This window comes from Gigantopelta aegis, chromosome 7 (assembly GCF_016097555.1).
Source record: "Gigantopelta aegis isolate Gae_Host chromosome 7, Gae_host_genome, whole genome shotgun sequence".
Lineage (NCBI taxonomy): Eukaryota > Metazoa > Mollusca > Gastropoda > Neomphalida > Peltospiridae > Gigantopelta > Gigantopelta aegis.
Genome location: NC_054705.1, coordinates 32,598,738 through 32,626,600, shown reverse-complemented (window position 1 = coordinate 32,626,600; position 27,863 = coordinate 32,598,738). Strand labels below are relative to the sequence as shown.

General features: G+C 39.2%; 1 protein-coding gene across 1 annotated transcript in view; it reads right to left on the bottom strand.

Annotated features, from left to right (window-relative positions):
* LOC121378031 (monocarboxylate transporter 4-like) overlaps positions 1 to 7,642 on the bottom strand; it is a 30,951-nt gene extending 23,309 nt beyond the window's left edge. The window contains exons 1-3 of the mRNA XM_041506127.1: positions 7,331 to 7,642; positions 3,747 to 3,890; positions 9 to 353 (exon numbers count right to left, since the gene is read on the bottom strand). Of these exons, the coding sequence (XP_041362061.1) occupies positions 9 to 353; positions 3,747 to 3,890; positions 7,331 to 7,508 (667 nt within the window). The 5' untranslated portion in view covers positions 7,509 to 7,642. The remainder of the gene's footprint in view (positions 1 to 8; positions 354 to 3,746; positions 3,891 to 7,330) is intronic.
* Between the last annotated feature and the right edge of the window lie 20,221 nt (positions 7,643 to 27,863).

The window sequence follows — 27,863 nt, the reverse complement described above, 5'->3', positions numbered from 1 at the left end:
GACTTTACCGTAATGTTCAAACTGTCCATCCATATATTGAGTTTGTTCTTCCTTTCTTCCATTCTCTGAATGAACATCGACATCTTTGTCACAGCGATCGGACTGAAGGCAGAGTCGTTTGAATGTGTGGGTGACTATTCCTAACAGGCAGATGTTAAACAACAGACCACTGAGTAACAGAAAGGTTCCCCTCCAGCCGAATTCTTCCAGGAGAAAGGTATTGATCATCGGCATGCAGAACGCCCCCAGCCCCCCTCCTGCCATGATCACCGCTTCGCCAAACCCAGCCCTATCACAGAACACTTGGCGGATTGTCACGTATGACACGAGGTGACAAAATGAAAGGCTGAACCCTAAAAGAAACGAAACGAAAAAAAACCCTGTAAATTCAAATAAATATAATAGGGCTAAATTTCATTTCTGTTTAGTTTCGTGCTTATATCCAATTGGGGTTCAAGCACGCTGTCCTGGGCACACACCTCAGCTATATGGGCTGTCTGTCCAGGACAGTGAGTTAGTTGTTAGTTGTAAGTGGTTAGTGAGAGAGAAGAGGGTGTACCTTCGGGCTACGAATCCTGTACCTACCAGCCTTATGTCCGAAGGCGTAACCACAACACCACCGAAGCCGGTTAACAGGGCTAGAGGAGTAATTTGGAGAACTGCTAAAGCAATCCCATATCAGACCCAACAAATGTTCGTATCTTCTACGTTCAAACCGGCCTCGGTGGCGTCGTGGTTAGGCCATCGGTCTACAGGCTGGTAGGTACTGGGTTCGAATCCCAGTCGAGGCATGGGATTTTTAATCCAGATACCGACTTCAAACCCTGAGTTCAATGGGTAGGTGTAGACCACTTGCACCGACCAGTGATCCATAACTGGTTCAACAAAGGCCATGGTTTGTGCTATCCTGCCTGTGGGAAGCGCAAATAAAAGATCCCTTGCTGGTAATCGGAAAAAGTAGCCCATGAAGTGGCGACAGCGGGTTTCCTCTCAAAATCGGTGTGGTCCGTAACCATATGTCTGACGCCATATAACCGTAAATAAAATGTGTTGAATGCGTCGTTAAATAAAACATTTCTTTCTTTTTTTTCTACGTTCAAGGGCCATAAATCCGCGAAACATGGATTAAAAAAAGTTTGTTTTGTTTAACGACACCTTCAGAACACATTGATTAATTAATCATCGGCTATTGGATGTCAAACATTTGGTAATTTTGACATATAGTCTTAAAGAGGAAACCCGCTACATTTTTCCATTAGTAGCAAGGGATATTTTATATGCACCATCCCACAGACAGGATAATAGATATCACGGCCTTTGATATATCAGTCGTGGTGCACTGGCTGGAACGAGAAATAGCTCACTGGGCCCATCGACGGGGATCGATCCCACACCGACAGCGCATTGTAAGTGTTGTACGTGCACGCACTTCTGTTTCTAAATAATCAGCACATAAACTAATTCTCGGGTGACCGAATAAACAGATCCATGCTGGAGTAATAAATAGGATATAAAATGTGCTAATATGTATTATTAAGTTAAAAGTTGCAATAATGGCGGTTCCCGCCAAAAATAGTTATTAATTTTTGCTTTAAAACTTTGAAAGTTTATATGTTCAGCTATATGCCTATAAAAAATTACAACCAAATAATTCCATTTATTAGTAAAAAAAACCACATTTATATTTTAGGGGGGAATCTTGAGTGTGTCATACGCATTAACTAGTGATGTCATTTTTTTTTATACGTACACATTCAACACAGTAAGTGGTTTTTTTCTTCATAATTCTTTGCAGACAAATGACAAAGAAACAAAGATGGTGACCATGCTATATTTAGCCACAGATTATTCGGGAAATCCCTCTTATCGTCCAATACCTTTTATTACAAAGAAATGTGGAAATAACAAAATATTGTAGTTTCAATTTAGGTCGGTAGCGGGTCGGGGTACTTGTGGTGCTATTGAATTTTGAATGTCCCGTAGGATTAAGTAAAACATATAAAACATTGCGCAGTTTTCGTGAGGTAATTTGGCGCATAATTTGGACTGGTTCATCGAAATGAAATGGTGCTATTTGCGTAATTTTGACTTAGTTTGCCCGGCTGTAGCTCAGTTTCAATTTTGACATAGGACCTTTAAGTCCGAGGAGGTGGGGCGTAGCCCAATGGTAAAGCGCACGATTGATGCGCGGTCGGTCTGGGATCGATCCCTGTCGGTGGGCCCATTGGGTTATTTATCGTTCCAGCCAGTGCACCACGACTGGTATATCAAAGGCCGTGGTATGTGTTATCCTGTCTGTGATATCGTGCATATGAAAGATTCCTTGTTACTAATGAAAAAAATGTAGCGGGTTTTCTCCGTAAGACTATATGTCGAAATTACCAAATTTTTGACATCCAAATAACCGATGATTAATAACTCAATGTGCTCTAGTGGTGTCGTTAAACAAAACAAAATTCTTCTCGCATTGTTATAGTCTTGTTTTTTTTTGTTTTTTTAATCGGCACATAGAATAGTTAATGGGTGACTGACTAAGCACATTCAGGGTTGAGTAATAAACAGAATATACAATCCGCTGTTATGTATTGTCAACGTTAAAGCCCCAGTCAGATATACACGATTTTTGCCCCGAATGGCCGCGAATAGCCCCGATCCTATTCTGCCACGGTTGCTCCCGAATTTTAGCCAAAATCGGCATGAATCGGCTTCACTCGCGATCTCTCTACGACTACTCACGACTGCTGTAAGTTAATACTGAGATTGCACTACATTCTTCAAGCCGATTTATTACGAATTGCTACGACGTAGTACGCCTCCACTACGGTACCTTGACGAATACAGTACGACTCGTCACGATTTATGCGGAATGCGCCACGAATTACTACGACTGTATTAAGACTCCTCACTTAGCTTAGTAACTGGTTTAACGTGTCCATATACCACTAGGGTTTCGAACACGCCTAATAGGATCGGGAGTCTGACTCGGGATAACCTAACAAATACGGTCAATTTAGAAATTTTGAATATTAACACTAAAAGTATAAAACGGGGGAAAATTGGGGTTAATAAATTTTGTCTCCGCCCTTAAAGAAAAATAATAACGTTCCTAACATATATAAATTATTAATATAATATAATTTCGGCGCAAATTTAGATGGCCTAGTCTAAAATTAATAATAATTATTGAACAGTATTTATTAAGCCCATGGGAGGTTAGGAGAAAAGGCTATAAAGTTGGCACAATTATACAAAAAATAAAAATAATAATAATTAATTTTGGAAATGGGGCTGCCAATCATATTTTAGACATTGGTGTGACCAGGTGAGGGTCGGGAGGGAGGGGAGTCCGGCCCTACACAAAACCTAAGGCCAAACAGCCTACAAGACTCCTCACGACTGCCTCCCGGTTTCCTCCGACGTCCGCAAGACTCGCATAAAAAGACCTGCCAATCAGCCAAGTTCTGCCAATCAGTAACACGCCTGTGTCTGAGGTGCACCTACAGAAATGCACAATGTACTCACGACTGCTTAAAGAATGCGTCACGAATTGAACAATTCCAAGAATACTCCCGACAGTTTTGAACATGATCCAGACCTATCCAGACGTTCCAAGAATACTAAAGAATGACCAGGAAGCCGCTAGGATCTCACTACGCATATCCAAGAATAACCCCGATTTTTTAAGTCGTGGCCATTCGGTGCAAAAATCGTGTATATGTGACTGGGACTTAAATCGGGATACGAACCCGCCACGACTCCAATGAGGCTGATCAGACCGGGTATACTGCTCAAAAAAGAGGCGGCCATGACACTGACAGTGGACATAAACCCTCCAACCAAACAGCACGTTGTAGTTCCGAATCTTCGCACGAAAGGGGAAGAAATTAGTGCTGGAAAAAGACATAAGAAGAAATCGTACAACAATAATGTATAAAACAACAACAATAACAACATCTAAACAACAACAACAACAACGACAACAACAGCAGCAGCAGTATTGGTTCTGATACACAGTAAATAGTGTAATATTCGCAAATATATATATATATATAATATATTGACGTTGAAGAAATAAAAATGCTAATGCAATGAAGATATTAATTACATATGTAATTAGAAAAATAATATTGGTAGTAGTAACGTAGTAGTAATAGTGGCGGTGATATTGCTAGTGGTTATAGTAGTAGTAATAGTGGTGGTGATATTACTAGTGATACTATCTAGATTGAGACCGAGAGTGCCAAGCGCGCGAGTTTCTAAGGGGAGTTGGAGGCAAGATCCCCAGAATAAAGTTTTTAAAATAGATGTCCTGAAATGCAGCAATGCATTTTCTGTGTGAACACTGAATACGCACACACACACACACACACACACACACACACACACACACACACACACATGCGTACATACGTACATAGATACATACATCAATACATACATATATTAGTGATTTACAGAAATTTGAAATAAAGAACATTAAAAATTTGTACTTTTTTTTTTTTTTTTTTTTTTTTTTTTTTTATCAACACTATTAGAGCAAATTGTTGTATTAATCACAGGAAAATCCTCTACATTTTTCCATTAGCAGCAAGAATTCTTTTATATGCACTTTCCCACAGACAGAAAATCACCTACCACGGCCTTTGATATACCAGTCGTGGGGCACTGGTTGGCATAGTTAAAAACCAATCAGAGAATGGGTCCACTGAAATGGTTAGATCCTACGAATCGAGCACCTCAGGCGAGCGCTCTACCGACTGTGTCTATAGACGGGCCATCTAAGGAGTAGCGGCCCGCTACGCCTTATACATCTGAGGAAACACCGGAATGGCAATTTTTTTATTTCGATACATTGCTTACTTTTAAAATAAAGCGTAATACAAAACGTAATTGTAATTCAGTTCGTATGTGGGGAAATTGTTCTGTTTTTTTTTTTTCTCTCGTACGTACGAAATTACTGGGACAATAAATCCAGTTTGGATTACTTACAAACATTAGGACCACCACAAACACATTGGATATACAAACACTGATAATATCATATATTCTAAACATTAAACTATATTTAGTATGTAAGTAAAGTTCAGTCGTTAATAGATTGGATACCGGCCTCGGTGCTGTTGTGGTTAAGCCATCGGACATAAGACTGGTAGGTACAGGGTTCGCACCCCGGTACACCGACCCCCACCCAGAGCGAGTTTTAACGACTCAGCGAGTAGGTTTAAGACTACTGCACTCTCTTCTTTTTCACCAACCACTAACAACTAACCCACTGTCCTGGACAGAGAGCCCATATAGCTGAGGTATATGTCCCCAGGACAGCGTGCTTGAACCTCAATTGGATATGAGCACGAAAATAATTTGAAATGAATTAATGAAGATTTGATTTGTCGGAAACATCTTACAAAGGCAGCAAACTCAGGCTAGTAGTTTTAAAAGTTTAGCAGAACTGGCTTATCTCTCTTGGCAACGTATACGTCGAATATGAACCAAGCGGACAATTTTTTCGCCATTTTCCCCAACACCTATATAAGAATAGTGGTCAGGTCGTAAACCAGTGGTAATGAGCTCGCCTAATGCGCGGTCGGTCTCTGATCGATCCCCGTCAAAGGTATGTTGGGTTATTTTTACGTTCCAGCCAGTGCACCACGACTGGTATATCAAGGGCCGTGGTATGTGCTACCCTATATTTGGGATGGTGCATATAAAATATCCCTTGTTGCTAATGGAAAAACAAGCTATAAGTATAAAAACTATAAGTAGGTACCCTTTATATTTCGGCGAACCGTTCAAAAACGCGCCCAAATTCTTCCTTAAAACTGAGCAATTTTCTCTTTCGCTTAATCCTACGGGACTTTTGAAAATTCAATAGCACCAAAACTACCCCCTACCTTCTACCGACCCCGGTCGGGCTGCTGCTGCTCTCTTGCACTTGCTAGTGCGGGCAGTCCCCTCTCCCACCCACCCTACCCCTTTCCTGTCCTGGACAGACGAGCCGGCCAAGGCCGGCACATGTGCCCATTGCAGGCGTGCGCTACAACACCTTGCTCTGAATATGCACGTAAAACCCTATTACCTGACCTGACCTAATGGTAAAATGTAGCGAGTTTCCTCTTTAAGACAATATGTAAAAATTACCAAATGTTTGACATCCAATAGCCGATGATTAATACATCCCTTGTATCCGATACTGTATACTACCGTAAAGTACGCAGGATTTTGTAAACGGGCGTGGGTAACAAAATATTAACATGGGCAATTTGAGTCTGTCCTACACAAATGAGCCGAGTTCACAAATGGACCGAAATCTGTAGCGGCAAACCGACCTCGGTGATGTCGTGGACATAAGGCTTGTAGGTACCAGGTTCGGAACCCGGTAGTGGCTTCCATCATGAGCGAGTTTTGCTTTTAACAACTCATTGCGAAGGCGTAAGGACCACTATACCGAATTTGTATGCTCCCCAATAACGCTATAAAAAGGCGAAGTGTAATTGGTCGATATTTAAATTGTTATTTATAGATGAAATGTCACCTGGACATGGGAGTCCACGCAATGTTGTTAGATCTACTGGTAAACCCAGTAGAGCTAATTTTAATCAGATTTTCTCTCTCTCTCTCTCTCTCTCTCTCTCTCTCTCTCTCTCTCTCTCTCTCTCTCTCTCTCTCTCTCTCTATCTCTCTCTAACCAGTAACCCACTGTCCTGGATAGACAGCCCAGATAGCTGAAGTGTACGTGCCCAGAACAGCGCGCTTGAACCTTAATTGAATATAAGCACGAAAATAAGTTGAAACGAATTAATGAAATGTAACGGGTTTCGAGGGAATGCGCCCTAGAATATTTTTTTTCAATTAAGATGCTCAGATACGCGTGCTGTATATAGTCGGTGATAAATTTAAAGTTAAAAAGTATGTTTTGTTCAACGACACCACTAGAGCACATTGATTATTAATCATCGGCTATTGGATATCAAACATTTGGTAATTTTGACGTATATTCTTAGAAGAAAAAAAAGCGCCGCTACACGTTTCCATTAGTAGCAAGATATCTTTTATAGGATAGCACATACCACGGCCTTTGATATACCAGTCGTGGTGCACTGGCTGGAACGAGAATAGCCCAATGGGTCCACCGACGGGGATCGATCCCGACCGAGCGTCAAACCGACCGCGCATCTAGCAACCGCTTATGATCAATTTAAAAACATAAAATATATTTATTTTTTTTAATCTTTAGAAAGGATGGGGCAGGGCGGGCTGTGGGTGGGGGATGGGGGTAAAGATAAACCCTGTGGCCCACTCTGTATCCGCCAATGTTACGTCATTATCTTACCCCCTGCAAAGATTAACCCCCCGCAAAGCGATTGCATGAAGGCCATTTGCGCCCGACTTGTTCCGAACAGGTTCACCAGCTCGACGAAAATGACGCCGAGCCCGACGGCGAATCCGATGACGATGAAGTTGACGAGAAAACATGCGGCGAGGACGACGTAACGAAGTTTAGACGGCATCTTCCTGTGAATAGAGGAAAGAAATGTTGGTTCACGATACTGCCAAGAATTAGACGTTAATTGGTGTCAGAAGTAAGATATAACTGCCGCATCTGTATTTCAAAGATGAAAAAGAAATTCCAAAACATCCCCCCAAAAACCGCCCCCCCCCAAAAAAAAACGGAAAGAAAAGAAGAAACAAAAACAACTCAGCAAAACAAACAAACATAAACCGCAAAAAAAATATAAACAAAAGAAGTCGAATACAAAGAATGAAAGAACAAAAGAAAGAAAGAAAAAATAACCCAAAACAAATTCTCCAAATACGAATTATTATTTTTTAAATCTGAGTACAAAAATGCCTGAAAAAACAACACCCCAAGAAAACAAAACAAAAACAACGCAAAAAAAAAAAAAAGGAAAGTAAAGTTTGTTTTATTTAACTAGAGCACGTTGATTTTTTATCTTATCATCGGCTAACGTCAAACATATGGTTATTCTGGCACTGTTTTTTAGAGAAAACCCGCTGTCGCCACATAGGCTACTCTTTTACGACAGGCAGCAAGGGATCTTTTATTTGCACTTCCCACAGGCAGGATAGTACAAACCATGGCCTTTGTTGAACCAGTTATGGATCACTGGTCGGTGCAAGTGGTTTACAACTACCCATTGAGCCTTGCGGAGCACTCACTCAGGGTTTGGAGTCGGTATCTGGATTAAAAATCCCATGCCTCGACTGAGATCCGAACCCAGTACCTACCAGCCTGTAGCCCGATGGCCTAACCACGTCGCCACAGAGGCCGGTCCAAACAAAAAAGCAAAACATATTTAAAAAAACCCAAAAAAACCTCTATAGTCCTGCAAACAGTGCCACCTAAATAGTGGGTACCGGTAGGGTAACATTAGTTCACATAGCTAGACTTATTCATCACGGTGTGGGGATCATGAAAAAACCTGATAACACGTTCAAAACTGCGTGTGTTTCGCATGGCGGCCATTTTCAAAGATGGCTGCCGCCATATTAAAAGAAAACTGTATCTCTGCCAATTCTTCACATATTGAGGTGATTTTGGTACAAAAGTATATGTTTTGGGGGTTGAAGGAAGGAAGGAAATGGTTTATTTAACGACGCACTCAACACATTTTATTTACGGTTATATGGCGTCGGACATATGGTTAAGGACCACACAGATATTGAGGGAGGAAACCCGCTGTCGCCACTTCATGGGCTACTTTTTTCGATTAGCAGCAAGGGATCTTTTATATGCACCATCCTATAGACAGGATAGCACATACCACGGCCTTTGATGTACCAGTCGTGGTGCACTGGCTGGAACGAGAAATAATATCATAACATGTCTCTGGCCTGGGGGTGAGATTTGGATCAGACTGTCCAAACTCGGATAGTCTTAAAGTGGCATTCCTGAGTTTGCTGCAAGTTTTAAGATGCGATCGACTTTTAACGATTGTAAAACGTGTTTCTGACCGTTCTAATATCTGTAGCAGGTTAAATTTCATTTTATTTCCTAAAACATTTTTTTTTTTTTTTTCGTACGTACGAAATTATTTGAAGACAAAATCCAGTTTGGGCTTCTTACAAATATTAAGACGACCAGAAACACATCGAATATACAGACACTGATATTCTAAACAAGAAAATATATTTATCATGTAAGTTTAATCGCAGAAATATTTTATTAGTCGAAAACTCAGGAATGTCCCTTTAAGCTCTTGACTATGGAATATGAAGGAGACTGGTCTCGACACAGGTTGGTCATTCGATCATGAATTTCTGAAGGCATATTTTTTTCGATTGTTAAAATATATAATGACAGCACTGTGCTTCATGCTGATGTTTTCAGTCCACTAGGATGTAAAGCAGTAAATAGGAATACCAAAAGTTACAGATTGTACACTTAAATTACACTTCAAAGTGAAAACTGAAGCCTTTTGATCATGTTCATGTAATTTATAGTGAAACTCCTCTAAACCGGACACGCTTGGGACAAAGTAAAAAGTCCGGTATTTAGAGGTATCCGGTTTAGAGAGGTTCTCTTATGTCCATATATTTAAAAAGGGGCCGCGAAAAACAGCCTGTTGAGGGAATTTCAGTATACAGAGGGTCCGGTTTTGAGAGGTTTCACTATACTACTCATGTCATACCAGGCCAATAGGAACAGTGCTCCCCCTCCCCCCTCTAAAAAAAAAATATACGGGGTATTTTCTGTCGTACCCTATATAAAGATTTTAAAAGTCTGACTTGTGCCCCCTTCCCCCCATCCCCCCTACTTGAGACTACTTGAGCTTGTGCCCACCCTCCAAATATTGTTCCTACGCGCCTGCATATAAAGTAAAAGTAAAGTTTGTTTTATTTAACGACGCCGCTAGAGCACATTGATTTTTTTATCTTATCATCGGCTATTGGACGTCAAACATATGGTCATTCTGACACTGTTTTTAGAGGAAACCCGCTGTCGCCACATAGGCTACTCTTTTTACGACAGGCAGCAAGGGATCTTTTATTTGCGCTTCCCACAGGCAGGATAGCACAAACCATGGCCTTTGTTGAACCAGTTATGGATCACTGGTCGGTGCAAGTGGTTTACACCTACCCATTGAGCCTTGCGGAGCACTCACTCAGGGTTTGGAGTCGGTATCTCGATTAAAAATCCCATGCCTCGACTGGGATCCGAACCCAGTACCTACCAGCCTGTAGACCGATGGCCTGCCACGACGCCACCGAGGCCGGTTCGCCTGCATATAGGGCAAAGCGATCTAAGGTATTATCGTGTTCATGGGACGGAATGTAGCCCAGTGGTACAGCGCTCGCTCGATGCGCGGTCGGTGTGGATCGATCCCCTTCGGTGGGCCCGTTGGGCTATTTCTCATTCCAGCCAGTGCACCGTGACTGGTATATCAAAGGCCGTGGTATGTGCTACCCTGTCTGTGGGGTGATGCATATAAAAGATCCCTCGAAAAGAGTAGCCCATGAAGGGACGACAGCGAGTTTCCTCTGTCAATATCTGTGTGGTCCTTAACCATATGTCTGACGTCATATAACCGTAAATAAAATGTATTCAGTGCGTCGTTAAATAGGGATTCAATATCTGTTTACTTTGTATAGACATAAAACAAATCCCGGCATATTCATTGTGTATACATGAAAAATAACCCAAACCCCAGCATATTAACATCAATTCTATTATTCACACTCAAAGAACAGTTATTCCTGCGACAATCAACTATGGAAGGAAGGAAGGAAATGTTTTATTTATCGACGCACTCAACACATTTTATTTACGGTTATATGGCGGACACATGGTAAATGACCACACAGATATTGAGAGACGAAACCCGCTATCGCCACTTCATGGGCTACTCTTTTCAATTAGCAGCCAGGGATATTTTATATGCACCATTCCATAGACAGTACATACCACGGCCTTTGTTACACCAGTTGGGGAGCACTGGTTGGAACGAGATATAGCCCAATGGGTCCAACAGCGGGTATCGATTCTATACCGACCGCGCATCAAGCGAACGCTTTACTACTGGGCTACGTCCCGCCCCATCAATTATGGAGTTTCTTAATCGACCACTATATATAGTGCAGTATAGCACCCTGTAACGGGTTGGTTGCAGGGTCCGTGGGCATAGAAGTCAGGGCAACAAGTGAGGTGGCTGAAGAGAGACTAGTTTTAATACATAACACCCTGTAACGTGTTGGCTGCAGGCTCCGTGGGTATAGAAGTCGGGACGACGAGAGAGGTGGCTGAAGAGAGACTATTTTTAATACATAGCACCCTGTAACGGGTTTATTGCAGGTTTCGTGGGCGTAGAAGTCAGGGCAACGAGTGAGATGGCTGAAGAGAGAATATTTTAATGCATAGCACCCTGTAACGGGTTGGCTGAAGGATCCGTGGGAATAGAAGTCAGGGCGACAAGTGAGATGGCTGAAGAGAGACTATTTTTAATACACAGCTCCCTGTAACGGGTTGGCTGCAGGGTCCGTGGGTATAAAACTAAAGTCAGGGCAACGAGGTAGATGGCCGAAGAGAGACTGTTTTTAATACATAGCACCATGTAATGGGTTGGTAGCAGGGTCCGTGGGCATAGAAGTCAGGGCAACGAGTGAGATGGCTGAAGAGAGACTATTTTTAATACATAGCACCCTGTAACGGGTTGGCTGCAGGGTCCGTGGGAATAGAAGTCAGGGCGACAAGTGAGATGGCTGAAGAGAGACTATTTTTAATACATAGCACCCTGTAACGGGTTGGCTGCAGGCTCTGTGGGTATAAAACTAGAAGTCAGGGCGACAAGTGAGATGGCTGAAGAGAGACTATTTTTAATACACAGCTTCCTGTAACGGGTTGGCTGCAGGGTCCGTGGGTATAAAACTAGAAGTCAGGGCAACGAGTGAGATGGCTGAAGAGAGACTATTTTTAATACATAGCACCCTGTAACGGGTTGGCTGCAGGGTCCGTGGGAATAGAAGTCAGGGCGACAAGTGAAATGGCTGAAGAGAGACTATTTTTAATACACAGCTCCCTGTAACGGGTTGGCTGCAGGGTCCGTGGGTATAAAACTAGAAGTCAGGGCAACGAGTGAGGTGGCTGAAGAGAGACTATTTTTAATACATAGCACCCTGTAACGGGTTGGCTGCAGGATCCGTGGGCATAGAAGTCAGGGGAATGAGTGAGGTGGTTGAAGAGAGACTATTTGTGATACACAGCACTCTGTAACCGGTTGGCTGCAGGGTCCGTGGGCATAGAAGTCGGGGCGACGACAGAGGTGGCTGAAGAAAGACTCTTTTTAATACACAGCACCCTGTAACGGGTTGGCTGCAGGATCCGTGGGCATAGAAGTCAGGACAATGAGTGAGATGGCTGAAGAGAGACTATTTTTATCAGGGGTGGTACATTGTAGATATAGAGCGACAGGAGTAAGGGAAGCCTCTGTTGGGGATAAGGGGGATATTAGGGACAGCTTTGTGGTGGGCGGTGTCCGTGATATTGCGATAGCTACAGACGGTAAATGTAAGGATAGAGGAGGTTGCACATCCCAGTCTATAGGATGAGGCGCCCCTAAAGTTTCTTCGGGAGGGGAGGCAGAAACTGCAGGTTTAGAGGTATAGAGTTCTAGTTTCAATTGTTAGCACCAATCATCAGGTCTAAACCAGAGAGTATTGGCCACGTATCCGCAGTGCGTGTATTGGGTGCTGGGTTGAGTCCAGAGTAGATAGTGGATAACAAATAGCGTTGAAAGTAAAACCAAAGACTATTCGGTCAATATGGCTGGTCATGAGTTGCTAATGGAGGATTCCATTGTCGGCCAGGTCAGGTTGATCTTGAGAGGGAGTGGCCTTGAGAGTCAGGTGTACGTGACACCCATCAAGGACACTAATTTGTGGGTCTCATTTGTAATACTTGTGGAACCACATTAGACATGCACAAGGGAATGTTGACCATAGGCGGCCAACTTATCCCAATAATTTGAATGGAAAAAGTGACAATAGCGGGAGATGTTGGGTTACCGCAGTATTCAGCTGTTCGGTTTAAGGTGTATACTACCAAATCAAATCCCATAGACGACCATAGTAACATATGTGCCTAAAACTCCTACCTGCAGCGTATCAATCGACATAAACGCCATGGATATAAATACTACCACCCCTCACACTTAAAGTCAATCAGAAAAAAAGGGGGTCAAGCTGCTCGTTTCTGAGATAACGGGTAGCGTCTATGTCTACCCTAGTTCCGCAGAAAATTCGAGTACTTTTTTTTACAGGTACTACATACATGTTTCAAGCACAATGCTATTTGACTCAGTGGTACTAAATGAAATTTTTTTTTTTTTTTTTTTTTTCACACGCACATTTATCACCAATCACAGGCCTTGTGGTGTTCACTTCTCTATCAAAAGTTGAGTGCACCTCGAACTTTGACCCAGACGAAAGTTATTTGATTTAGTACTACCTATACATGTAGGTGCATTGTGAGTTGACCCATGATTTAATTCATGACGGAGCTTGTCATGGAGAATATGTCGTTATGCCACACATACTTCATGCTGCTGGGGATCGAGCAACGATATGTGTGGTCAACAATGGTGGTACATTGGTAGTGCTGAAGGCCGGCCAGTTAGTCAGTATGTCGGAAAATAATCCATGCTTTCTGAGGTTGAATGATCGCGGGAGTTGGGGTGGTTGTGGTGGTGGTGGTGGTGGTGGTGGTGGTGGTGGTGGTGGTGGGTGCGAATCCCTGTTAGACCTGGCAGATATATTGAGAGTTGAGTTGAGCCCAAGAATAATTTTGATGTTAGTGAGTTCACCAGCTGAACATTAGACAGACAAATGGATGCCTAGGCCCATCAAGAAGCAAATGCACCAAACATCACATGTTGATGGATCAGGAGATCTACTTAGTAAATATTTTGTTTTTTAATTCTGTATAGGCTTATGTTGAAACCCAAAATATTTCAGCTATTTTAGAGGCTCCAGCCAGTGCACCACGACTGGTACATCAAAGGCCGTGGTATGTTTTATGCTGTCTATGGGATGGTGCATATAAAAGATCCCTTGCTGCTAATCAAAAAGAGTAGCTCATGAAGTGGCGACAGCAGGTTTCCTTCCTCAATATCTGTGTGGTCATTTACCACATGTCCGACGTCTTAGAACCGTAAATAAAATGTGTTGAGTGCGTCGTTAAATAAAACACTCCCTTCCTCCCTTTGTTGGTGTGGTAAATAATACAGACGGGATGGAAATTGTATATATAGCTCGTGAAAAAAGGAGGGCTATTTTTCGACATTTTTACAAAGGAAATAACCCAATATTTGTGTATATATTTGTTTTAGTAAAATGTACACCAAATCATCTTACAAATATTATTATTTTCATATTCTTTGACCCTCAAAACATAGGGTTTGACACCAAAACTACACCCCTAGCTGGAACAGCCACAGAGTTATGAATTTTAAATTTGCAAACATACGCCATCTTGAAAAATGACAGCCATTTTTTTTTCGCACGCATTTTTGACGCTGTCATCAAGTGGTTTCATGCTCACAACACCTCGATGATCATTTCTAGCCATGAAGACAAATGTTACCTTTCCGTGACCAACTACTCAAAAACTAAGCCTCTTTTAACGTTCTGTTTGCAGGACTACTAAAACCTAAACCAAGAAAGAAAGAAACTTAGCGAGATTACCTCAAAGACTCTTGTCCTCTAGTGGTGTCGTCAAACAAAATGATATATATTTCTTCAGCCTGACCATCAGTTGTCGATTCTGTAAGGGAAAAAGAACGTGTCCTTGCATAACCTGACTACAGGTTACAAAAATGTGTGTGACGCGAATTCCTCTCGGCTAATTTGCTTCTGATCTCGATGCTGATCTCCATATTATTATACTCCGGTTTCATTAGAGTTTATTCAAATTTGATGTTGTTGATTACGTTTGTACCGGCCTCGGTGGTGTCGTGGTTAAGCCATCAAGTTCAAGTTCAAGTTGTTTATTGTGTTATGTTTTGCAACTTATCAGCATTATAATAATGAAATACAATATTATGTACAATAGTGCGGAACAATGGTAGAGAACGACTTACATAAATGCATACACATATACCAATAAAACAATCCATCTATATATATCTCTATCTCTATCTCTATCTCTATATATATCTATCTATCTATATATATATATATATATCTATCTATATATATATATATATATATATATATATATATATATAAACAATCGGCAATATGGATCACACAAATATAGATATATTAAGTTGTTTGTAGTAATAGCATATCCCTCATTTTGTTCGCCTGTAGTAAGTATTTGCCAAGGTTATTTATCTCCTTATTGTTTGTAGTTGACAATAGCTGTATTAGTTTAAAAGCTCTGGGGTTCTAGTAGTAGTATTTCTTAATAAATCTACAATACAATATATGAATGACCAGTTTGAGACCAAATACAATGTATGGATGACCGGTTATAACATCACAATAAAGACCAAATACAATGTATGGATGACCGGATATAACATCACAATAAAGACCAAATACAATGTATGGATGACCGGTTATAACATCACAATAAAGACCAAATACAATGTATGGATGACCAGTTATAACATCACAATAAAGACCAAATAGAATGTATGGATGACCGGATATAACATCACAATAAAGACCAAATACAATGCATGTATGGCTGGTTATAACATCACAATAAAGACCAAATACAATGCATGGATGACCGGTTATAACATCACAATAAAGACCAAATACAATGTATGGATGACCGGTTTTAACATCACAATAAAGACCAAATAAAATGTATGGATGACCGGTTATAACATCACAATAAAGACCAAATACAATGTATGTATGGCTGGTTATAACATCACAATAAAGACCAAATACAATATATGGCTGACCAGTTATAACATCACAATAAAGCCCACATACAATGCATGGATGACCGGTTATAACATCACAATAAAGACCAAATACAATGTATGGATGACCGGATATAACATCACAATAAAGACCAAATGCAATGTATGTATGGCTGGTTATAACATCACAATAAAGACCAAATACAATGTATGGATGACCGGATATAACAGCACAATAAAGACCAAATACAATGTATGGATGACCGGTTATAACATCACAAAAAATACCAAATACAATGTATGGATGACCGGTTATAACATCACAATAAAGACCAAATACAATGTATGTATGGCTGGTTATAACATCACAATAAAGACCAAATACAATATATGGATGACCGGTTATAACATCACAATTAAGACCAAATACAATATATGGATGACCAGATATAACATCACAATTAAGACCAAATGCAATATATGAATGACCAGTTTTAAGACCAAATGCAATGTATGGATGACAAGTGTTAACATTGTAGGTAACCCGAAGTGGGCCTCAGTATCCAGACCGTATTGTCCATGCGTGAGGTCACGTGATGTTATTGTACTTAGGTGGAGAATATAGGTATCTTGTTGAAGAGTGTGTCTCGTGTTGTGTGTCGAATACAACTAACACCTGACATTGGTGGCAGCGGTGAAGAGGGGAAACTGTTACAGACATAACACTGCGTGGTGAAGTAGACAATGAGTTTTATTTACTGAATTGTTTCGCGTGACATTTTCTGTCAAATTTCGCAGACATTGGTATCTCGCTGTACAACGTGTACGTGTTTCATTTCAAACTGGCCGACTTCAAAATACCAATGTTTAACCCTGCTCTAATGACATTTAAACGGACATTCCTGAGTTTGCTGCATTGTAAGATGTTTCCGAAATTAAAAAAAAAAATTCTACCATTAAACTTAAGATACATATTAAATAGATTTTCTTGTTTAGAATATCAATGTCTGTATATTCAATGTGTTTCTTATCGTCTTAATATTTGTAAGAAACCCAAACTGGATTTTGTCTTCAAATAATTTCGGAAATAAAATGAAATTTAACGAAGTAAAAATATTAGAAAGATCAGAAACACGTTTAATATACAGCCACTAATATTTTATGCAGAAAAATATATTTGATATGTAATTACAATCGTTAAAAAGTCTTTGTTAGTCAATAACATCTTAAAAATTGCAGCAAACCATATATTAAAGAAATTTATGATATTATAACCGTGATTATTTTGAACCATTGGGTTTTGTATAACAGAGCGGTTTAACAATCTGGTTTTAGGATTACTACTTTGCTTTGGAGCCAATTCTGGGGGGGGGGGGGGGGGGGGGGGGGAGGGAGGATGTAGCTAGGGAGAAACTAGGAGTCGACCTAAAAACAAGAACAAGAGATGAGTCACTGTGGGTCCGTCGTTTATATCTGAGTCAGATGTGTGTGTCACATAAAGTAGTTACATGTACATTATAAGACAATATTAAACTAAATAACACAGACACATTATCTAGAATTACTGGAATATATTAATTAGCACTCATGACTATATTATTGTACTAACATGCGAGAGGACATTCCTGAGTTTGCTGCATTGTAAGATGTTTCCGACTAATAAAATATTTCTACGATTAAGCTTACATATTAAATATATTTTCTTGTTTAGAATATCGGTGTCTGTATATTAAATGTGTTTATGGTCGTCTTAATATTTCTAAGAAGCCCAAACTGGATTTTTCCTTCAAATAATTTCGTACGTACGAAAAAATAATATTTTAGGAAATAAAATGAAATTTAACCTAGTACAAATATTAGAACGACCAGAAACACGTTTAATATACAGCCACTAATATTTTATGCAGAAAAATATATTTGATATGTAATTCCAGTCGTCAAAAAGTCTCCATTAGTCGATAACATCTTAAAAATTGCAGCAAACTCAGGAATGTCGCTTTAAATCTTTCTGCAGCAGAAAGGAGTTATTAAATGTATTAGTTAATGTCCGTGCCTTTATGCAGATGTGTGTTATAACTATGCAACTGTAATGCGCCTGTCGTACTGGACGTTCTCAATATTTCTGATTGTACGTGACTATTGAAATGCGTATGTCATAATGGACAGTATCAATATTTCTGATTGTACGTGATTATTGAAATGCATATGTCATAATGGACAGTATCAATATTTCTGATTGTACGTGATTATTGAAATGCATATGTCATAATGGACAGTATCAATATTTCTGATTGTACGTGACTATTGAAATGCATATGTCATAATGGACAGTATCAATATTTCTGAGTGTACGTGACTATTGAAATGCGTATGTCATAATGGACAGTATCAATATTTCTGATTGTACGTGATTATTGAAATGCATATGTCATAATGGACAGTATCAATATTTCTGATTGTACGTGCTATTGAAATGCGTATGTCATAATGGACAGTATCAATATTACTGAAAGTACGTTGTGCTAGAACATGTACGTAATAATGTGCGTGACGTAATGGGATGCACGTACTTGCGTTTTGTAATGTATTTACCGTTTGGTATTCCACATTGTTTACAAATGTAGGGACGGGACGTAGCCCAGTGGTACAGCCCTCGCTCGCTCGATGCGCGGTCGGTGTGAGATCGATCCCCGTCAGTGGCCCCATTGCGCTATTTCTCGTTCCAGTCAGTGCACCACGACTGGTATATCAAAGGCCGTGGTATGTACTACCCTGTCTGTTGGATGGTGCATATAAAAGATCCCTTGATGTTAATAGAAAAAGAGTAGCCCATGAAGTGGCGACAGCGGGTTTCCTCTCTCAATATCTGTATGGTCCTTAACCATATGTCTGACGCCATATAACCGTACATAAAATGTGTTGAGTGCGTCGTTAAATAAAACATTTCTTTCTTTCTTTCTTTACACATGTAATTTTGCGTATTTTGTTTACATACTAAGTAAGTACCGGCCTCGGTGGCGTCGTGGCAGGTCATCGGTCTACAGGCTGGTAGGTACTGGGTTCGGATCCCAGTCGAGGCATGGGATTTTTAATCCAGATACCGACTCCAAACCCTGAGTGAGTGCTCCGCAAGGCTCAATGGGTAGGTGTAAACCACTTGCACCGACCAGTGATCCATAACTGGTTCAACAAAGGCCATGGTTTGTGCTATCCTGCCTGTGGGAAGTGCAAATAAAAGATCCCTTGCTGCCTGTCGTAAAAAGAGTAGCCTATGTGGCGACAGCGGTTTCCTCTAAAAACAGTGTCAGAATGACCATATGTTTGACGTCCAATAGCCGTTGATAAGATACAAAAATCAATGTGCTCTAGTGGCGTCGTTAAATAAAACAAACTTTTTTACATACTAAGTAATAGTACTACATATCAATCAATATTCATGTACTACAACCCACACGTTTATCTATCTACCAAATACATAGTTTAACAACTCTACAGCAATAAATCATATTTCCAACATCCCCAAATACGGTAATATGTAATAATAACGTATATTAAACACTGTATTTAAAGGCGACATCAACTACATAACTAAATTTCTTTATCATTTGTATTTTATAGATGTTATTCATGTGTCATTTTTATTACAAGACTATGGTTTTAAATAAATATTAGATTCAAGTAAATGTTGTAATATAAGAACCTAATATTGAAGCAATATACAGTATATCAATATACTGAAATTATATACAGGTACCGTAGTTAAAATGGCTTACCTAAAAAAAGAACAAGAGATGAGTCACTGTGGGTCCATCGTTTATTTCTCAGTCAGATGTGTGTGTCTGGATCTGAGCTGTACCCTGTTTGTATGGACCCGACTCGAGTGGTTATGCAATAATCCAAATGGATATTTGTGAGTTCTACTAAGATTTACGATGTTGGAGATTTTAATTGCATAAGCCTATCTTTGTGTCGTAACTGTTAAGAACAGTTTCTAATGTCTTATCCATGCGTGCTACTTGTTTATCGTTGTTAACAGATTGGCTCGTGACTTAAGCCCTGTTGTAATATTAGTTACGCTGGTTTTTGACAGGGCGTACGGGATTGTACGCCCCTTCAAAATCTTGGAGGGGCGTACAATCCCGTACGCCCTGTCAAAAACCAGCGTAACGAATTTATTACCTTTTAGATCTGTTTTTATAAGTAAACAAAAATTACACTAACACTCAAACTATTAAACAAAATGCACACACATTTTGAGTTTGAGTTTAGTAAGATAACATAACATCAAATTCCTCAAAATATATTGCATTTTTTTTGTTAACAAATAACTACGCAAGGTATTAATGGGTTGTTTGTTTTGTTGTTGTTAATGACGCCACTAGAACACATTGATTTTTTTATCTTATCATCGGCTATTGGACATCAAACATATGGCCATTCTGACACTGTTTTTTATAGGAAACCCGCTGTCGCCACATAGGCTACTCTTTTACGACAGGCAGAAAGGGATCGTTTATTTGCGCTTCCCACAAGCAGGATAGCACAAACCATGGCCTTTGTTGAACCAGTTATGGATCACTGATCGGTGCAAATGGTTTATACCTACCCATTGAGCCACGACGCCACCGAGGCCGGTCAGACCAGTGGCCTAATTCACAAAGCTCTCTTAGGCTCTGCTAGACCACAAAGCATCCTCTTTGCAAGTATTTTAGCATTGCAATGCGAGATCGCAAAGTTGCGAGAGTTTAGTGAATTAGGCCCCATTCATCACCGCAAGCGCTTGCTTCTCTGTGTATAGTAGAGTAATTCCTCTGTTTTGGAAAGCTTTCTAGACGCATAAGAAATAGGAAGTTCAACACCATCACTATCCGCTTGAAGCCATACCGCAGCAAAACCAGTTTGACTGGCATCTGTCTGAATAAGGGGAGGGACGTAGCCCAGTGGTAAAGCGTTCGCTCGATGCGCGGTCGGTCTAGGGTCGATCCCCGTCGGTGGACCCATTGGGCTATTTCTCGTTCCAGCCAGTGCTCTACAGCTGGTGTAGCAAAGGCCGTGGTATGTACTATCACATCACATTGAAGATCAAATACAATGTATGTGTAACGCGGTAGAAATATATGACACTGTATGTATATATGTTTTATTTTATTAGCTATTTATTTTATAATATTTTATTAATTGGTTATTTCGTTTGGTTTTAAGATATTCGTCGTAGAGAATAACCTATAAGACAACGCCCTAACCTTTCTTTCCCGTCAAACTAGAGTTTAGCCAATGATATTGTATTCTGATGTTATATGATCATATGTCACGGCTAGTCCGTGCACATTCACACTGAACAACAAGCCATCAACATCGACATATTACTGAGCTATTCCCGATATATTTTCATCTTTTCTGCGACGGTTACATAGGTTTGGCTAACATGCATGTATACATTTATATAATTGTTGTGCACATTAGTTCTATTATGATTTAAATATTAACTATTGGTAGATATAAAATCATAATAATTTGTATTAACTATAGGTAAACATAAAGTGATAAATGTAGTTGACACTAGGGAAAAGGGTAATGTTTATAAGTATTTAAAAGTATATTCAATGTATTTTAATACATATTCTTAATTTACTAACTGTAAATACAATAGAATAATTAATGGGGTAATTATGTTGTATACAATAACAATAAATATATAGAGGTCTAATTGTTAGGCATTTAACCATTATATACTTTAGCTTATATTATGTTTGTTTATAGGATGGCGAGTTCACTAAAGTAGTGTCGAAAATAGAATAAAATTGATTTTTGTTAATTATGTCTTTCATATTAACTGATAAGTAAATATTTTATAAATATCTATTTAATGATACTCTACCTAATTTAGCATTTACTTGTTTGGGCTTTCATTGATGTACAAGGTGGTGTTTACGCTTGAAATTAAAAGAAAGATGTCAGTAAACAGGTAATTTGTGCATTTTATCGGAACAGACTATAAAACATTTTGATCGACATGTGTCAATTTCATTGCTGTTGCAATATGCGAGGGACCGTCTCTGATGACCGTTTACCCCATCCCTCTCCAAAACAAAATATTTCCAGACATTACTAAGTAACTTTTGAACAAAACTGTCAAGTGTGTGATCTATTATGCCAGTATTAAATATGCTATGTATTAAAGGAGCTATCTCCAAGTTGCATAATGAAAGCTATTGCAAATAAAACAAATTAATTAAATTTTGCTTTAAAATGTACGACTACACCTTCAACTACCCGGTATATGCCCATAAACGATTCTAACAAAATAATTTTATCTACTAGTAGAAACTACATTTTTATTGGATAATCTTTACCACAAATAGATGCTCACATATAACTATGATATAGCACCTTTAAATGGTTGCAACAGTGTGTAAATTTCAAATGTACTTATATTGAATTTATATTCACTAAATATGCTGATCATAATTAATGATGTATGCTGCAATTCAAAATACTCAGTTAACTTGCAGTTTTAAATTAAAAGTTTGTTTGAGGGAAAATAAAATTGACACATGTCGATCAAAATGTGTTATAGTCTGTTCCAATAAAGTACACAAATCACCTGTTTACTGACATCTTTCTTTTAATTTCAAGAGTAAACACCACCTTGTACATCATTGAGAGCCCAAACAAGTAAATGTTAAATTAGGTAGCGTATCATTAAACAGATATTTGCAAAATATTTACTTGTCAGTTTAATATGAAAGAAATAATCGACGAAAATCAGTTTTATTATATTTCCGACACTACTTTAGTACCACGGCCTTTGATATACCAGTCGTGGCACACTGGATGGAATGAGAACTAACCTAATGGGTCCACCGACGGGGATCGATCTCAAAGAAAGAAAGAAAGAAACTTTGTGCTCCCTTGAGGTGCTTGCGTCGCAGGATCGAACAACCAAGGTGGATCCATTCACCTGATTGGGTTTTTTTCTCGTACCGACCGATGCACCGCAACTGGACAAAGGCCGTGGTATGTGCTTTCCTGTCTGTGGGACAGTGCATATAAAAGATTCCTTGCTGCGTTAGGAAATATGAAGCGGGTTTCCTCCGATGACTACGTTTCAGAATTACCAAATGTTTGACATCCAATAGCCGATGATTAATTAATCAATGTGCTCTAGTGGTGTCGTTAAACTAAACAATTTAACTTTAAAATACAAAAACTACTTGATACAGATCATATTCTGTTATGGAGGGTAACTGTGGCAATAGTAACACTGCAATTGTGGCTAAATATGTCCACTACAATTTTTGCTGACGATGTCCACTGCAATTTTTGCTGATGAGGTCCACTGCAATTTTGGCTAAAGATGTCCACTGCAATTGTGGCTAAAGATGTCCGCTACAATTTTGGCTAAAGATGTCCGCTACAATTTTGGCTAAAGATGTCCACTGCTATTTTGGCTAAAGATGTTCACTGCAATTTTGGCTAAAGATGTCCACTGCTATTTTTGACGAAAGGTGTCCACTGCAATTTTGGCTAAAGATGTCCAGTGCAATTTTGGCTAAATATGTCCACTGCAATTTTGGCTAAAGATGTCCACTGCTATTTTTGACTAAAGGTGTCCACTGCAATTTTGGCTAAAGATATCCACTGCTATTTTGGCTAAATATGTCCACTGCAATTTTCGCTAAAGATGTCCACTGCAATTTTGGCTAAAGATGTCCACTGCAATTTTGGCTACAGATGTCCACTGCTGTTGTGGCTAAAGATGTCCACTGCAATTGTGGCTACAGATGTCCACTGCAATTTTAGCTAAAAATGTCAACTGCAATTATTTTGACTAAAGATTTCCACTGCTATTTTGGCTAAATATGTCCACTGCAATTTTGGCTAAAGATGTCCGCTATAATTTTGGCTAAAGATGTCCAGTGCAATTTTGGCTAAATATGTCCACTACAATTTTTGACTAAAGGTGTCCACTGCAATTTTGGCTAGAGATGTCCACTGCAATTTTAGCTAAAGATGTCAACTGCAATTATTTTTACTAAAGATTTTCACTGCTATTTTGGCTAAATATGTCCACTGCAATTTTGGCTAAAGATGTCCGCTACAATTTTGGCTAAAGATGTCCACTGCTATTTTGGCTAAAGATGTCCACTGCTATTTTGGCTAAATATATCCACTGCAATTATTTTGACTAAAGATATCCACTGCTATTTTGGCTAAAGATGTATGAAGATGGATTGTATTTTCCTATTATAATTAAATTCATTTATCCTGCTACCTGCAATCACAATATGCTTGTATATTTGTATGTAAAAAATATATATAGTCATTTGAGAAATATGTACATTTTACCCTTTGTGAAAGTAAATGCTGGTCTACCATTAACAATTAACTTATATTAATCTGATGTCATCTCAAAACGAATTTTGTTTACTAAATTTATCAAAATTCTTATACTATGTATTTACACTAGTAAAATTCTTATACTATGTATTTACACTGAATATTTATAAATGCACTACCTTACTATTACTATAATATAAAATTAAATGACAGACCGTTATGTGACTAAATCATGTAACGCGTGCTCTTAAATTGTGTAAAGTGATTGTATTTTGGGCCAGAGGCCTTTTATTGAATAAACTGTCTGTCTGTCTGTCTGTATTTTGGCAAGATATTATGACTAAATTAATTTCGATAGTTTCGGTAACTGTCCAAAAATCGGAACAACTTTTACACTAGTTATGATCAGCGTTTTGAAAACAATTTCTATTTTAAAAATAAGGAATACATTGTTGTTATTTAACAACTATTTTGTTTCTGTGTATTGCTGTTGTAGTCGACAATGTATTCAACAAGTATGGACTTTGTACCCTGGGAAACGGTAATGTTGTGATATAACACGGTTCATTATATTAATTTGTTCATATTATGTGGTATTTAAGTATAAATGAAACTAGCATTGAGAATACTGCTATAGCAATTTTCTTCATCGGACCCAAAAAAAATTCGTATCTTCTGAGAAAAGTCACAATTGATCTGTCACAAAAGTTCACCGCAATATCTTAAAGTGACAGACCCAACTTTATAAAAACGCACGTTCGTCTAAGAAGTAATAGTTTTCGAGACAAGCTCTAGTTATTTTAGACGATATTTCCCTGTTTAAACATCACAGACTTTAGCTTCTCTATATTATAACCTTATCCAAATGTGTGTTGCTGGCTTCTAGATTAACTAAACTTAGTGTCCCTTTTTACGGGCTGAAACTAGGGTCTGCGGCTTTAACAAATGGCGGGGGTAAAAAGAGTACGGAATGGGGTTTAAGGGCCATAATTTCGTATGAAAATGGGTAATTCGCCATGAAAGTCAATATTTTGAGGAATTGCAAAAATGAAAGTCCAAAAAAACCTATATGTGGTACAGACGGACAGGCAGACAATGGGACAGAAGGACGGAAACAAACCTACAGACCCCTCAGTTTGGACCGGTAGGGGCATAATAACTGGTTACTGTTACATTTCATTTCATTTATAGCCATTTTCGAATATGCAATTAGGTTCAAGCACGCTGTCCTGGGACACACATACACACACGCATACAGTGGATTAGTGGTTAGTTGTTAGTGAGAGAGATGTCAGTGTAGTGGCCTTACACCTACCCACCGAGTCGTTAAACTGGCTCTGGGTTAGAGTCGGTGCCGGGAGGCGTATTCAGTACAGGGCAGTACTCTCCAGGGGGGTGGGGGAGAATCTCACTTTTTTCTTTTCTTTTACTCCAGAAAATAGCATACACATCTCAGGGTTTAATTTGTATAGTGTTTCATTTGTTTGTATATATACACACACACACACACGCACGCACAAAACGTTCGTATTTATGAAATACAAGCCCCATATTTTTTATCGTTCTAGGCTTCGTACCCTCCACTGACGTAGGCAGGATTTTATATTGGGATCGGGGGTTGGGGGGTGGGGGGTGGGGGTTGGGGAAGGAACCTACACTATGACTATGTATATATTTAATAATTTAAAAAACCCAGTTTGATGGGGGTGGGGGTGGGTTCACGTAGACCCCCTCCCTACGCAACTGTAGGGACGGCGCATGGCCTAACACTTTTCAAAGAGCCACTTTTGTGGGATATATTTGTTGTATATGTGAAAATGTCCTCAACTGTCTTTGAAAGAAGAGTCGTACCACTATATTTTACACTGCCGCCCTTGCTCTGGTGCCCTCCCCGCCTCCTCATAATATATATATATAATTGTTGCTGGCTTACTGGGATGACTATTATTACAGAATATTGCGATGCATCCGCAAAAATCAGGTATGTTTTGTTTCTTCAGTTCGAAGACTAGTTCCTGGCGTGACACGTTAGGTATTACGTAACCACCAGCTCGCCAGAGGGCGTATTCACTGGGATGATACAGAATGGCTGCGCCCGTTATATATAATAGCTGTCATATTTAACCGTTTTATTAATTAACTATACGATTATACTTGTTGATATTAAGCAATAATGTGCATTATATATCGTTGAATATGCATACCAGGTCAAATGCCTTAATTGTCTCTTCCTTTAACAATGGAAAATGACGAACCGCGCATGCGCGGTACGATACTTTTTGCAAACGCATGCGCCTGAACACAGAAACGTTGCACTCTTTCCTGTTTACTGGAGGATGCTTTACTATTGTATACTAGAATGGATTTGCTTTACGTCCACATTGTTGATTTTTCACGTTAAAGGGACATTTCTGAGTTTGCTGCATTGTAAGATGTTTCCGACTAATAAAATATTTCTACGATTAAACTTACATGTTAAATATATTACCTTGTTTAGAATATCAGTGTCTGTATATTCAATGTGTTTCTGGTCGTCTTAATATTTGTAAGAGGCCCAAACTGGAGATTGTCTTCAAATAATTTCGTACGTACGAAAAAACATATTTAAGGAAATAAAATGAAATTTAACCTAGTACAAATAGTAGAACGATCAGAAACACGTTTAATATACAGCTACTAATATGCTATGCAGAAAAATATATTTGGTATGTAATTACAATCGTTAAAAAGTCTTTGTTAGTCGATAACGTCTTAAAAATTGCAGCGAACTCAGGAATGTCCCTTTAAGTGATTGCAATCTATTTTGTTTCACGTATCGTAGCTGAAAAAAATGTAGAATAGTATTTTCGTAAATATCGTATTCGTGTTTTTGTCGTTAGGTGAACGCAGTTTGGGACGTCGATGGTACATAATTTTAGCTCAAGCATAAAGTTAAAACAAAATACGAAAGAAAACTTTTTTATAAAACAGATTCTTTAATGCTTGCTAAAGTTAACGATATTGTAAAAGGACTAAATATTAGCCCCAGTACTGAAACAAAATAGATACACTTCCAGATTCCTTTTCTCGTTTTGCGGTGCCCAAGTTACTTTCACTTTATCGATTGTACTTCTATACCAGGGCTGTCACGTTTACAAAATTTAGTAAACGTTTACACGATACCTATTAAACGAAACGGTCCCGTTTAACCGCTCTTCGTAGCGTGTCCAGTTTCAACTGGTTCTCCACTATATGCAGTAACACAAGTGAAGGCGTCGCTTGGAAATGGAGACCAGTTATCGCTTATCACTTTGGCCAATTTCGGTAACCTTCGAGAGTATGTAAGGCTTTCTGCCAGCAAATAATTTGAAGATACTGAGAGAGGAAACCCGCTTTCGCCACTTTATGGGCTACCCTTTTCGATTAGCAGCAAGGGATATTTTATATGCACCATCCCACAGACAGGATAGTACATAGAATGATACATGCCACGGTCTTTGTTACACCAACGGGAATCGATCCTAGATCGATCGCGCATCAGGCTTGCGCTGTACCACTGAGCTATGACCCGCTTCCGAATTCCGATTATCTACAGGAGTCAAGGAGTTTTTTTATTCAATCCATTATTGTTAGAGAAATCAACGCATTGGA